The sequence below is a fragment of the Priapulus caudatus genome, unplaced genomic scaffold, assembly GCF_000485595.1.
Source record: "Priapulus caudatus unplaced genomic scaffold, Priapulus_caudatus-5.0.1 Scaffold437, whole genome shotgun sequence".
NCBI lineage: Eukaryota > Metazoa > Priapulida > Priapulimorpha > Priapulimorphida > Priapulidae > Priapulus > Priapulus caudatus.
In genome coordinates this window covers 211,074-224,034 of record NW_014577498.1, presented here as the reverse complement: position 1 = coordinate 224,034, position 12,961 = coordinate 211,074, and the positions used below count along the sequence as shown (strand labels likewise).

General features: G+C 45.9%; 1 protein-coding gene across 1 annotated transcript in view; it reads right to left on the bottom strand.

The window, feature by feature from the left end:
• LOC106810382 (F-box only protein 17-like) overlaps positions 1 to 8,583 on the bottom strand; it is a 21,752-nt gene extending 13,169 nt beyond the window's left edge. Inside the window, exon 1 of the mRNA XM_014813705.1 lies at positions 8,444 to 8,583. Within this exon, the coding sequence (XP_014669191.1) occupies positions 8,444 to 8,531 (88 nt within the window). The 5' untranslated portion in view covers positions 8,532 to 8,583. The remainder of the gene's footprint in view (positions 1 to 8,443) is intronic.
• Between the last annotated feature and the right edge of the window lie 4,378 nt (positions 8,584 to 12,961).

The following is a 12,961-nucleotide window of genomic DNA, read 5'->3' as shown; positions in this document are numbered from 1 at the left end:
CCCCGTCGCTTATTACACGTTAGCTCTAGTAGTATATATAGCCCTCGTCGTCGGCTCTGCACAGTTTGTGACAAACCATAGATATAGAATACAGATCTTCTATTCTTTATCTACAGACAAACCAAACGAAGGCTGGCTCCCGGTGGGGGCACTCCATTTATATATATATATATATATATTGTATGGTAGGTATGTGCCGTGGTTGAGACCCCCATTTTCACCTCCAAATTTCTGCACCGGAAACTTGCTTCTGTTCCAGAGACCCATGAATTCTCATGAATTGGTCCCTTGGCAAGTTTTTTGTATTCCTAGGATTCCGGTCCCGTTCCAATGCCCACAAGGCCATAGTGCTGCCGTGGCCGCGGAGAGCGTGTCACTGCCTCTTCTTATTTTATTACTTTTTTCAATAATAAAACAACAACAAGAGCCGCAGAGCGTCTGGGCTCATCTGAGGTCTGTTGCTACGATTATAAACGTAAAATTTCAGTCGTGCGTAGTACCACATTTTTTAGGCGCAGATATGCAGACACGCAGTTGCGTACACATCATTGTTAGGACACGCCCACTATCGCAGATGGAGGGTAGGGGAGGGTGGGGAAGGGGGTGGGGAGGGTAGGGCGAAGGGGCGGGGAAGGGGGTGGAGGAGGGTGGGGGGGAGGGGGCTCTAATAGCAAAAGCAGTTCACTCCTTTGTTAACAGTCAACAAATCCATGTTTAACCCCCTCTTGAGGGTCAAAAGGTTATCTGACACTTACTCTTCGCATGTCAGCAGAAAGTAGATTTCATGGTCCTTTCAATAATGCCATAAAAATGCTAGGTCACCGCGCTGAAACAAAAAAATTTTTCAATCGCTCCGTCAGACCATGTCCTCAGAAAATGTCTAAAATCTGCCCTGTGCCATTGACCTTTGACCTGTGACCTCCAATTTCGGCACAGTGATGGCTTTTCCTACCATGATGCTATACACCAACTATCACGAGCCTAGGTCGAGCCGTTTAGATTTGTGCCGCAATTCTGCATTTCCTCCCTATACCTTAAGTTAAGGAGTGAATGTTCCCCTTCTTTTACACCTCTTGACCTTTGCACTTTGACCCCTAGCTTCAACATCCCAACTCGTTTACGATCCCCCCAATGTGCCGAATATCGTGACCGACTACGCGCAGCATCTCTACGCCAAGCCCTGCTTCCCGAGAAAATCAGGATGGTCGGCGGCTCCCGTCACTGCCATTTATATTAAGCCACAGAAGATCAGTTACTGTACAGTTAATAAGACCACATGTGAGAATAACTCTTTATAGCAACGCATCAGTACGGCCGGTTTAGACTTTTCAGAACTCGAATGGTCGGCGGCTCCCGTCACTGCCATTTATATTAAGCCACAGAAGGTCAATTACTGTACAGTTAATAAGACAACATGTGAGAATAACTCTTTATAGCAACGCATCAGTACGGCCGGTTTAGACTTTTCCGAACTCGAATGATCCCGTCAAATCGTAGTGCATTTAACCAGTCACACCGACAATCAATGATAATCGCCTATATTAACTAGATTACTACTACCTACACCTGTACACCAATTTGAACATTTTTTGGAAAACGAAATGGAGTCGTCAAGAATCAACCTCGTAAAACAGGTGCTCGGTCAGACGAGATGTGTGGCGTCTGTCTAGAGGGAAAATTATAAATGGAAGTCCGGACCCCCCTTTGTACGCGCAGAAAACGCATCTGAGGGGGTGTAATTAAAAATAAAAATTTAATTAAAAATTCCAGACCCCCCCCCTTCGCGTGTTCGCAACTTGGGTTTACGGTTACACTCCCTGGTACAAATCCTGTACACGACCCTGCCGAGCAAATTGCCAACATTAAAAATGGAACCCCCCCCCAATATAAAGCTGGCTACGGCCTGCGGTAGTATATATATACTATAATAAAAAGCTATATATATATATATCAGAAGTATCTACTCCTGATATCTATATATATATATATATATATCAGGAGTGAATAATAGAGATTCTCTATATTCCCTCCTGTATATATATATTATTCACCACACACGCGCACGCGCACGCGCACGCGCACGCACACGCCACGCACGCAACACGCACGCACGCACGCATCCACCCACACACACACACACACATATATACACACACATGCACACGCATATATAATTACATATATATAATATATTACAGTAGTTTGGCATTATACGAATTAAGGTATTATTAATTCGTAATTAAGGTAATTATACTCCCCACTGATATTAGCTGCACTTTTTTTATGATATAATCTCCAGAAACAGGTTACAGACTCGTTGGTAAATCAATTAACATAATGTTAGACAGATAAAAATACAGGAAATGTAATTAATTTATTTTTCTATGGTTATGATGGCCATCAGTTACAATTTCCGCGTCGATCGTTCTACGTGCAAACGTGATTTCTTGCAAGCTATAATCAGCTCCGCGTTCCTCAGGTTTGCAGGCGTGGCTCACGCGTGTTATGTGCACGCACGCGTGTAAGTGCGCGCATGCGTGTACGTGCGCGTATGCGCGTATATGCACACACGCGTATATGTGCGCGCACGGCGTGTACGTGCGCGCATGTGTGTATATGCGCGCATGGTGTACGTACACGCGTGCGCGCACATATACGCGTGCGTGCGTATACGTGCATGGCGGACGTACACGCATGCGCCGTACGTACACGCGTGCGTGCACATACAATAATATGAAGGCATTCCAGAGGAAAAATGCCCCTTTGGAAGAAGAGGAAGAGTCCCTTTGTCAAAAATAAAAATAGTCCTGCGTGTAACAATAGATTTTTCTCACAGAACATTGTAATTTACGCTATTTTCTAATAGACCCTATACGTCGTATATAGAGATGCGGTCTACGAGAGAAAGTAAATGTTACGACTAATGTTACGTTTTCTCAATACACCCGCTCGCACAAATCTTTTCACTTTCATATGCCTCACGCGCACATCCCATCCACTTCACATCGGTTCCGGCCATTTTACCATGCACTCACAGCATGCTCTTCAAAACCTAACCACGCGATAACATCGGTGCACCGAAAACTACGTGAGATAGCATCGGATTTCTTTATCAGATCGCGCCCGTGGTGGATAAGGGCGAAATGAATGCTGCGTCCATGGCATTCACCGCGTATGCCCTGTTGTCGCGCATTGTTCAACGGATAAGATACAAATCTAAGAATCGAAAGGGAATAAAACTTCCGCATATTTCTCGTTATAATGTCTGCGTTGATACGCCGCGTCTGAGAGAAAAAAACTCTCGCTTTACGTGTCGAGTAATTTTGAAACAGTTGCTGGCACGTATTCGCCCATGTATCACGTTTATTTCGAGTTCTCTACTCATTGTGTGAAGAGTCGCCAGTCTTGTGCAAATTCGGTAGTATCTGGTATCCCGACGTTCCCGAAGACATTGCTCAGTGTCTATCATATGAACGCAGAATGGCGCTTGGTACCATGATTTATATAACGACTTTGATGGTGTTATGCGCAGCAACGGTAAGTCATCTAGGCTTCTACACTATACTTAGACAGTCTCCGCTGTGGCGTTTGTTCGCGTATCGGAATCTACTTCTACATTCGCGGTCTAAGCTCGCCTCTTCTGTTTTTGTCTTTGTTATCAAGAGCTAATAATACCTCTTATTACGGTATTATTAGGCTCTTGTTGTTATCCTTAAAAATAGGACTTCTGCCCCGTAACCACAAACTGATGATAACCTATACAGCAGTCGTCCATGCAATCAGCCAGTAGTCGGTGAGACAGTCAGACAGAGCAGACAGCAATAATAAAATTTCGTAACACGGATTTTGGTTAGGTTCGAGCACAGGCTGGCTATCGACGGGCTGGCAGCCCTACTACGAGCGCCAGCGGAGGACGCGGGAAACATTGACATCCGGAGCTTACTCCCCCGCGGAATCACACGAGCTGCCGTTTGACTCACGGCGCGGGACGCATGGCCGGCAGTTTCGTTCACAGTAGGAAACTGAAGCCTGCGGGGTTTCCGCTCCAAGCACGACGGCATCGCGTCTGGCAGACGCCCAACGCGCGATCGCGGGTTTCAGCCGAGAATCAACGAACGGGGAGTTAGCAGTGTCGCTTATGACATCCACGCACTCCCGCGACCATCAAGGAGGACGTGGTCGAAGTAATGGGTGTGTTGATAGATAGCGTTTAATTAGAAGGCTCATAGAGAGCTGGAGTCAGCTAGACTAGCCGTTAATTCTATCCGAGTTGGGATTCAAGGAATCGGTGTGAATAACATCACGGTTTTACGACACATGATTACTAGACTTGCTATTATTATAAATAGACAAACTACATCCAAGACTGATATTGCTACTAAAACGTTTGTGATAACAGCTCTCTATATAGCTCTATATAGATATATAGCAATTATTATCGAATCATGTTAATTATAGTTATCCATAGCGTGTAGTAAAATGGAATAGGACGCGGCTTCCACACAGCACACACACACACACACAACACACACACACACACACACAACACACACACACACACACACACACACACACACACACACACACACACACACACACACACACACACACACACACATCAACACACACACACACACACACACACACACACACACCACACACACACACACCACACACACACACACAGCCACACACACACAACCACACACACACACACACACACACACACACACACCACACACACACACACACACACACACACAACACACACACCACACACACACACGCATCGCACGCGCCGCGCACGCACGCATCGCATACACACACACACACACCAAACACACACACACACACCACACACACAGCACACACACACATACACACACACACACACACACACACATATATATATATATATAATATATATACAGCCGCACGTTACCCCCCACCGAGCAAAAATAAATTAAATAATTATTTCCATTTGAAAATTTGCAAGAATTTCACCTCAGGTATGCAGCAGATCGCTCCATTTTAGTGTAATAATTGCAAAATCTCCAGAGCGCCGTGTGTGTGTGTGTGTGTGTGTGTGTGTGTGTGTGTGTGTGTGTGTGTGTGTGTGTGTGTGTGTGTGTGTGTGTGTGTGTGTGTGTGTGTGTGTGTGTGTGTGTGTGTGTGTGTGTTGTGTGTGTGTGTGTGTGTGTGTGTGTGTGTGTGTGTGTGTGTGTGTGTGTGATGAATGACATATTATATGCTATATTCACGAACTAGTCATAACATTCGAACAAGACACAGCTATATCATCGCATGTATTGACCAGACATCTACGTTTGTTAGGCATCACTGGCTCCTGCAGCCTGGTAGATGAACACATGACGGTGAGGTGTGCACTTTGGTGACAGAGACTTCACTGGAATGATCCAGACTGCTACCCGAACTGGACCTGAATGTGAGGTGACGAGTGAGTCGAGGAAGTACAACTCAGACGCCTCCGTCACACTCTTCATTCCGCTCAAATCGTGCAGTATGGAGTTCACATCAGCGGTAAGTGATGTTTCGCTCCATCATCCTCGAACAGAAGTAGCTGTTACAACATATGTTATTATTTTGTATATTAATTGTTCTTGCAGGTTTTCGCGCAATGGTTACCCCTACTTTCTTCTATAACATGTCTTGATGTTATTCTCTCAATGTGTGCGAACGATGTTGCGACTGTATACGGCCAGTGGATCTGTAGTTAAAGTAGAAATGTGTAGTTGGAGAAGAGGCCCTAACATACAAATTCGGAGTCTGTGATAGAGTGTTGTGTAGAATTTTCCAGTTAGAGAAAGAAGTAGACACTAAGTGTTGCTCTCCTGCGTATTCTGCATGAGCACCCATATGGAGTCCGTCTAATCGCATAGAACTTTCACTGATAAATTGTCTTCGTGCCCTTGCCCGTTCCACCAACGCATGAACTGCCTCCGCGGGTTATTTGAACCCGAAATAGATAATGATCACTGTCAGATCGCATAACGCAATCATGTAACACGCACGCCATACACACGCACGCACGAACGAACACACACACACACACACACACACACACACACACACCACACACACACACACCACACGTACGACTCTCATCGCACACCGCGCGCGCGCGCGTACGCACGCACGCACATACACGCGCGTACGCGCTCAAAACACATAATCCATAGTGGGCCAGATTTGTCGTGAGGTATCTGCTTTATTGGCATGACAAGCACCTAACGAACGCCTGCCGCAGTAATCAAGGCCGAGCATAGAAATAGAACTACTATAGGCAGCGCGACTACTAGCAACTACTAGCAGCTACTAGCAGCTAACAGCTATATTAGCTACTATACTAGCAACGCGACACAAGCCGGGATACTCGGCCATTATGTGAGCGGCTGACTTATTAGGAGGGCGAGAGATCCCATTATACATATGTATAATATATGTATATACGATCTCTATAGAGAGTCACATGTAGGCTGTAACCACCGACTCAGCAATGCGCTTCGGGTGCAACCGGCCGGGGTGCTAACCACTGGGGGGGTGGGCCGCTTACACTACAGTACTAAGCTAATGTAGGCTGTAATCCCCGACTCGGCAATGCGACTTATATACTGCCAATATAGAGTTGTAGTCACCATGGCTCGAACACGACGTCATTGAGTACCTTTGACCCCTAGCTTCAACATCCCAACTCGTTTTGACGATCCCCCCCAATGTGCCAAATATCGTGACCGTACGTCGAGCGGTTAAGATTTGTGCCCAACTGTTGACGGACGCACGGACGCACGAACGCACGGACGGACGATCAAGCGATTCTACAAGCTGCATCTGACTATGTCAGATGAGCTAAAGCAGTGACACATATGTGCATGCGACACACATACCATGGCAGCACCACACTCACGGTATATGTACTAATATTATATATACCGCACTATGGCTGGTTACCATTTAAGATCGTCAATTTGAATTCTGGAGACTTCTTTTTCAAGCATATCCTAGTTCTGAAGACCCCCTCTTCCAAACATGGCCAGTTCCGGAGACCCCTTCTTACCAACATGTCCAGTTCTGGACAACCCCTCTTGCAAACATATCCAGTTTCAGAGCATCATGCTTTCCAGCAAACCCTAGTTCAGAGTTGAGAATGGCCTCGGACAAAATCCACGGGATATATTTCTACTTACTGGTAGAATAGCTCAAAGCGCTATATTGCAAGCACCGCAGGTGCTAAGCACTTTTGAGGGGTCAGGGGGGTCCTCCCCCAGAAAAATGTTATAAATTAGATGCTTTCAGACGCGTTATGAGGCACAGAAATTTCTAAAACTAGCTTGTTAATGAATGCCGCCATTGCGCGCGCATTGCCGCGCAGTGCGCGAATGAATAGTAGGCCTACATTTGTCGGCTGCGGGATGGCGAGCTCAGACGGTAAAAGAGCATCACTAGCCGCGGGACATTTTTCCACTGTCCGTGGGTGGCAGTACACCCGTCCCCAGCCTATAGTTTTCTCAACGGACTTGAACGATTTGGAAAATTTATAATTATCGAAAGTGAAAAACAAAGGAAATTGCAGATCCGCAGGAGATTCTCATCCCTGCTAGTTCTAGAGACCCCCATTTTTATGTGCTGAGTTACTACGGGAGCTCCCTAATCCCATCTCTCACTCTCAGCCTCAGGTGGCACATACTGATGCTCATAGGGTCTATGCCCCCCAGGGTACTGCCGGAACATACCCTGGGTACGGTCCGGTATACCGAAACGTACCCTGGTCACTATTTGATATGGTTAGGGTTATGATTAAGGTTAGGGTTAGGGTTAGGGATAGGGTTAGGGTTAGGGTTAGGGTTAGGGAGTAGGCGTAGGCGACTCCCTAGACTCGTTAGTGCAGTAGGAGAGGTACGGTCCGGCATATTAGATAGTACCAGGGTACATTCCGGTATACCGGACCCTACGCAGGGTACCTTCCGGCAGTACCCCGAGGGACATAGACCCTCTCAGCCATACTGATACTGTCATACCTACCCTATCTTGTAGAGTGCGGTTCATGGGCGCTGACCACAATTCATTTTAGCAATGTACGACATCAGACATGTGCAAATGTGCGAAGCTAAATGACATGTGGACAGCACATCCATGGGCCGGGAATGCCCCAACCCGGAGGACTGGCTATATTTTAGTATATATAATTATATACTATATTAGGCAGGTTAATTACCGTTATATCATGATTCATACTATGGTATACATCATTACTTGTCAACAGAAGTGAATAATAGCGATCTCTATTATTCACTCCTGATGTCATGACATGCATGAGAGTCATGACATGACACTGACAGTAATCTTATAGTTATATCTTGGTTATATCAATATATATGCATCATTGGCTCATTGCATGATACACTATCCGTTACGCTACATGTACCTGGAACGAATGACAGAATATGTTCAACCAACTCGTCTGGAAGTCTCGTTATCACAGGTGTGGGCATTTTGATGCTAGCTAGATTCATTCGGCTCGCTTCGTATTACTATTACATTATACCTATATATTACCATGACAAGATAAAGATATGATGTTATCAGTACCGGATCTAGCACCGGATGCAATACCGCCACCTGGCATTAGGTGCGTTTCCCATTACCCCCCTTGTTTTGTTGACAATAATTTTAGACAGATTCCATAGAAATTAAGAATCTTAGCTGGGAAATAAATAACATGTAAAAAAATTTAGTTTTTATGTGTTAATTGCTTTATATTCAATCATCAAAATTTGAACAGGTACGTGCATGCAGCGTACAGGTACAGCCCCGGTAGCAGGCCCGTAGCCAGGGGGGGTTTGGGGGGTTCGAACGAACGCCCCCCGAGCCCCCTCCCACCAAGCCCAAAAAAAATTTTTGTTGAAAATTTGCAAGAATTTCACCTCAGGTCGCTCCATTTTAGTGTAATAATTGCAAAATCTCCATCGTGCGGGAGGGTGAACAGTGAACACCCCCCTCCCACGCCCTCCCCCGCTTGGTCGCTTGGCTCCCTCGCCTGGTCGCTTCGCGCCCGAGCAGGGGCGTGTACAGGGGGGGTCCAGGGAGTCCGGACCCCCCCCTTGCTCGCGCAGAAAACGCATCTGAGGGGGTGTAATTTAAAATAAAAATTTAATAAAAATTCCAGACCCCCCCCCCTTCGCGTGTTCGCAACTTTGGGTTACGGTTACACTCCCCTGGTACAAATCCTGTACACGACCCTGCCGAGCAAATTGCCAACATTAAAAATGGAACCCCCCCCAATATAAAGCTGGCTACGGCCTGCGGTAGTATATATATACTATAATAAAAGCTATATATATATATATCAGAAGTATCTACTCCTGATATCTATATATATATATATATATATCAGGAGTGAATAATAGAGATTCTCTATTATTCCCTCCTGTATATATATATATCACCACACACACGCGCACGCGCACGCGCACGCGCACGCACACGCCACGCACGCAACACGCACGCACGCACGCATCCACCCACACACACAACACACAATATATACACACACATGCACACGCATATATAATTACATATATATAATATATATACAGTAGTTTGGCATTATACGAATTAAGGTATTATTAATTCGTAATTAAGGTAATTATACTCCCCACTGATATTAGCTGCACTCTTTTTTATGATATAATCTCCAGAAACAGGTTACAAGACTCGTTGGTAAATCAATTAACATAATGTTAGACAGATAAAAATACAGGAAATGTAATTAATTTATTTTTCTATGGTTATGATGGCCATCAGTTACAATTTCCGCGTCGATCGTTCTACGTGCAAACGTGATTTCTTGCAAGCTATAATCAGCCTCCGCGTTCCTCAGGTTTGCAGGCGTGGCTCAGCGCGTTATGTGCACGCACGCGTGTAAGTGCGCGCATGCGTGTACGTGCGCGTATGCGCGTATATGCACACACGCGTATATGTGCGCGCACGCAGTGTACGTGCGCGCATGTGTGTATATGCGCGCATGCGTGTACGTACACGCGTGCGCGCACATATACGCGTGCGTGCGTATACGTGCATGCGCGACGTACACGCATGCGCGTACGTACACGCGTGCGTGCACATACAATAATATGAAGGCATTCCAGAGGAAAAATGCCCCTTTGGAAGAAGAGGAAGAGTCCCTTTGTCAAAATAATAAATAGTCCTGCGTGCTAACAATAGATTTTTCTCAGAGAACATTGTAATTTCTACGCTATTTTCTAATAGACCCTATACGTCGTATATAGAGATGCGGTCTACGAGAGAAAGTAAATGTTACGACTAATGTTAGCTTTTCTCATACACCCGCTTCGCACAAATCTTTTCACTTTCATATGCCTCACGCGCACATCACCAATCCACTTCACATCGGTTCCGGCCATTTTACCCATGCACTCACGCATGCTCTTTCAAAACCATACCACGCGAAACATCGGTGCACCGAAAACTACGTGAGATAGCATCGGATTTCTTTATCAGATCGCGCCCGTGGTGGATAAGGGCGAAATGAATGCTGCGTCCATGGCATTCACGCCGTATGCCCTTTTGTCGCGCATTGTTCAACGGAATAAGATACAAATCTAAGAATCGAAAGGGAATAAAACTTCCGCATATTTCTCGTTATAATGTCTGCGTTGATACGCCGCGTCTGAAGAAAAAAACTCTCGCTTAACGTGTCGAGTAATTTTGAAACAGTTGCTGGCACGTATTCGCGCCATGTATCACGTTTATTTCGAGTTCTCTACTCATTGTGTGAAGAGTCGCCAGTCATGTGCAAATTCGGTAGTATCTGGTATCCCGACGTTCCCGAAAGACATTGCTCAGTGTCTATCATATGAACGCAGAATGGCGCTTGGTACCATGATTTATATAACGACTTTGATGGTGTTATGCGCAGGCAACGGTAAGTCATCTAGGCTTCTACACTATACTTAGACAGTTCCGCTGTGGCGTTTGTTCGCGTATCGGAATCTACTTCTACATTCGCGGTCTAAGCTCGCCTCTTCTGTTTTTTGTCTTGTTATCAAGAGCTAATAATACCTCTTATTACGGTATTATTAGGCTCTTGTTGTTATCCTTAAAAATAGGACTTCTCCCCGTAACGCACAAACTGATGATAACCTATACACAGTCGTCCATGCAATCAGCCAGTAGTCGGTGAGACAGTCAGACAGAGCAGACAGCAATAATAAAATTTCGTAACACGGATTTTGGTTAGGTTCGAGCACAGGCTGGCTATCGACGGGCTGGCAGCCTACTACGAGCGCACGGAGGACGCGGGAAACATTGACATCGCGAGCTTACTCCCCGCGGAATCACACGAGCTGCCGTTTGACTCACGGCGCGGGACGCATGGCGGCAGCGTTCGTTCACAGTAGGAAACTGAAGCCCTGCGGGGTTTCCGCTCCAAGCACGACGGCATCGCTCTGGCAGACGCCCAACGCGCGATCGCGGGTTTCAGCCGAGAATCAACAACGCGGGGAGTTAGCAGTGTCGCTTATGACATCCACGCACTCCCGCGACCATCAAGGAGGACGTGGTCGAAAGTAATGGGTGTGTTGATAGATAGCGGTTATAATTAGAAGGCTCATAGAGAGCTGGAGTCGCTAGACTAGCCGTTAATTCTATCCGAGTTGGGATTCAAGGAATCGTGTGAATAACAATCACGGTTTTACGACCATGATTACTAGACTTGCTATTATTATAAATAGACAAACTACATCCAAGACTGATATTGCTACTAAAACGTTTGTGATAACAGCTCTATATAGCTCTATATAGATATATAGCAATTATTATCGAATCATGTTAATTATATTGTCCTTATCAAGCGTGTAGTAAAATGGAATAGCGGACGGCTTCCACACACACACACACACACACACACACACACACACACACACACAACACACACACACACACACACACACACACACACCACACACACACACACACACACACACACACACACCACACACACACACATCACACACACACACACACACACACACACACACACACACACACACCACACACACACACACACACACACACACACCACAACACAACACACACACACACACACACACACACACACACACACACCCACAACCCCAGCTCGTCGTCACACACACACACACACACACAACACACACACACACACACACACACGCACGCACGCGCGCGCACGCACGCACGCATACACACACACATCACACCACACACCACACACACACACACACAGCACACACACACACTACACACACACACACACACTACACATATATATATATATATATTATATACAGCCGCACGTACCCCCCACCCCGAGCAAAAAATAAATATAAATAATTTTTCCATTTGAAAATTTGCAAGAATTTCACCTCAGGTATGCAGCAGATCGCTCCATTTTAGTGTAATAATTGCAAAATCTCCAGCGCCGTGTGTGTGTGTGTGTGTGTGTGTGTGTGTGTGTGTGTTGTGTGTGTGGTGTGTGTGTGTGTGTGTGTGTGTGTGTGTGTGTGTGTGTGTGTGTGTGTGTGTGTGTGTGTGTGTGTGTGTGTGTGTGTGTGTGTGTGTGTGTGTGGTGTGTGTGTGTGTGTGTGTGTGTGATGAATGACATATTATATGCTATATTCCACGAACTAGTCATAACATTCGAACAAGACACAGCTATATCATCGCATGTATTGACCAGACATCTATCGTTTGTTAGGCATCACTGGCTCCTGCAGCCTGGTAGATGAACACATGACGGTGAGCGTGCACTTTGGTGACGCAAGACTTCAGGAATGATCCAGACTGCTACCCGAACTGGACCTGAATGTGAGGTGACGAGTGAGTGAGGAAGTACAACTCAGACGCCTCCGTCACACTCTTCATTCCGCTCAAATCGTGCAGT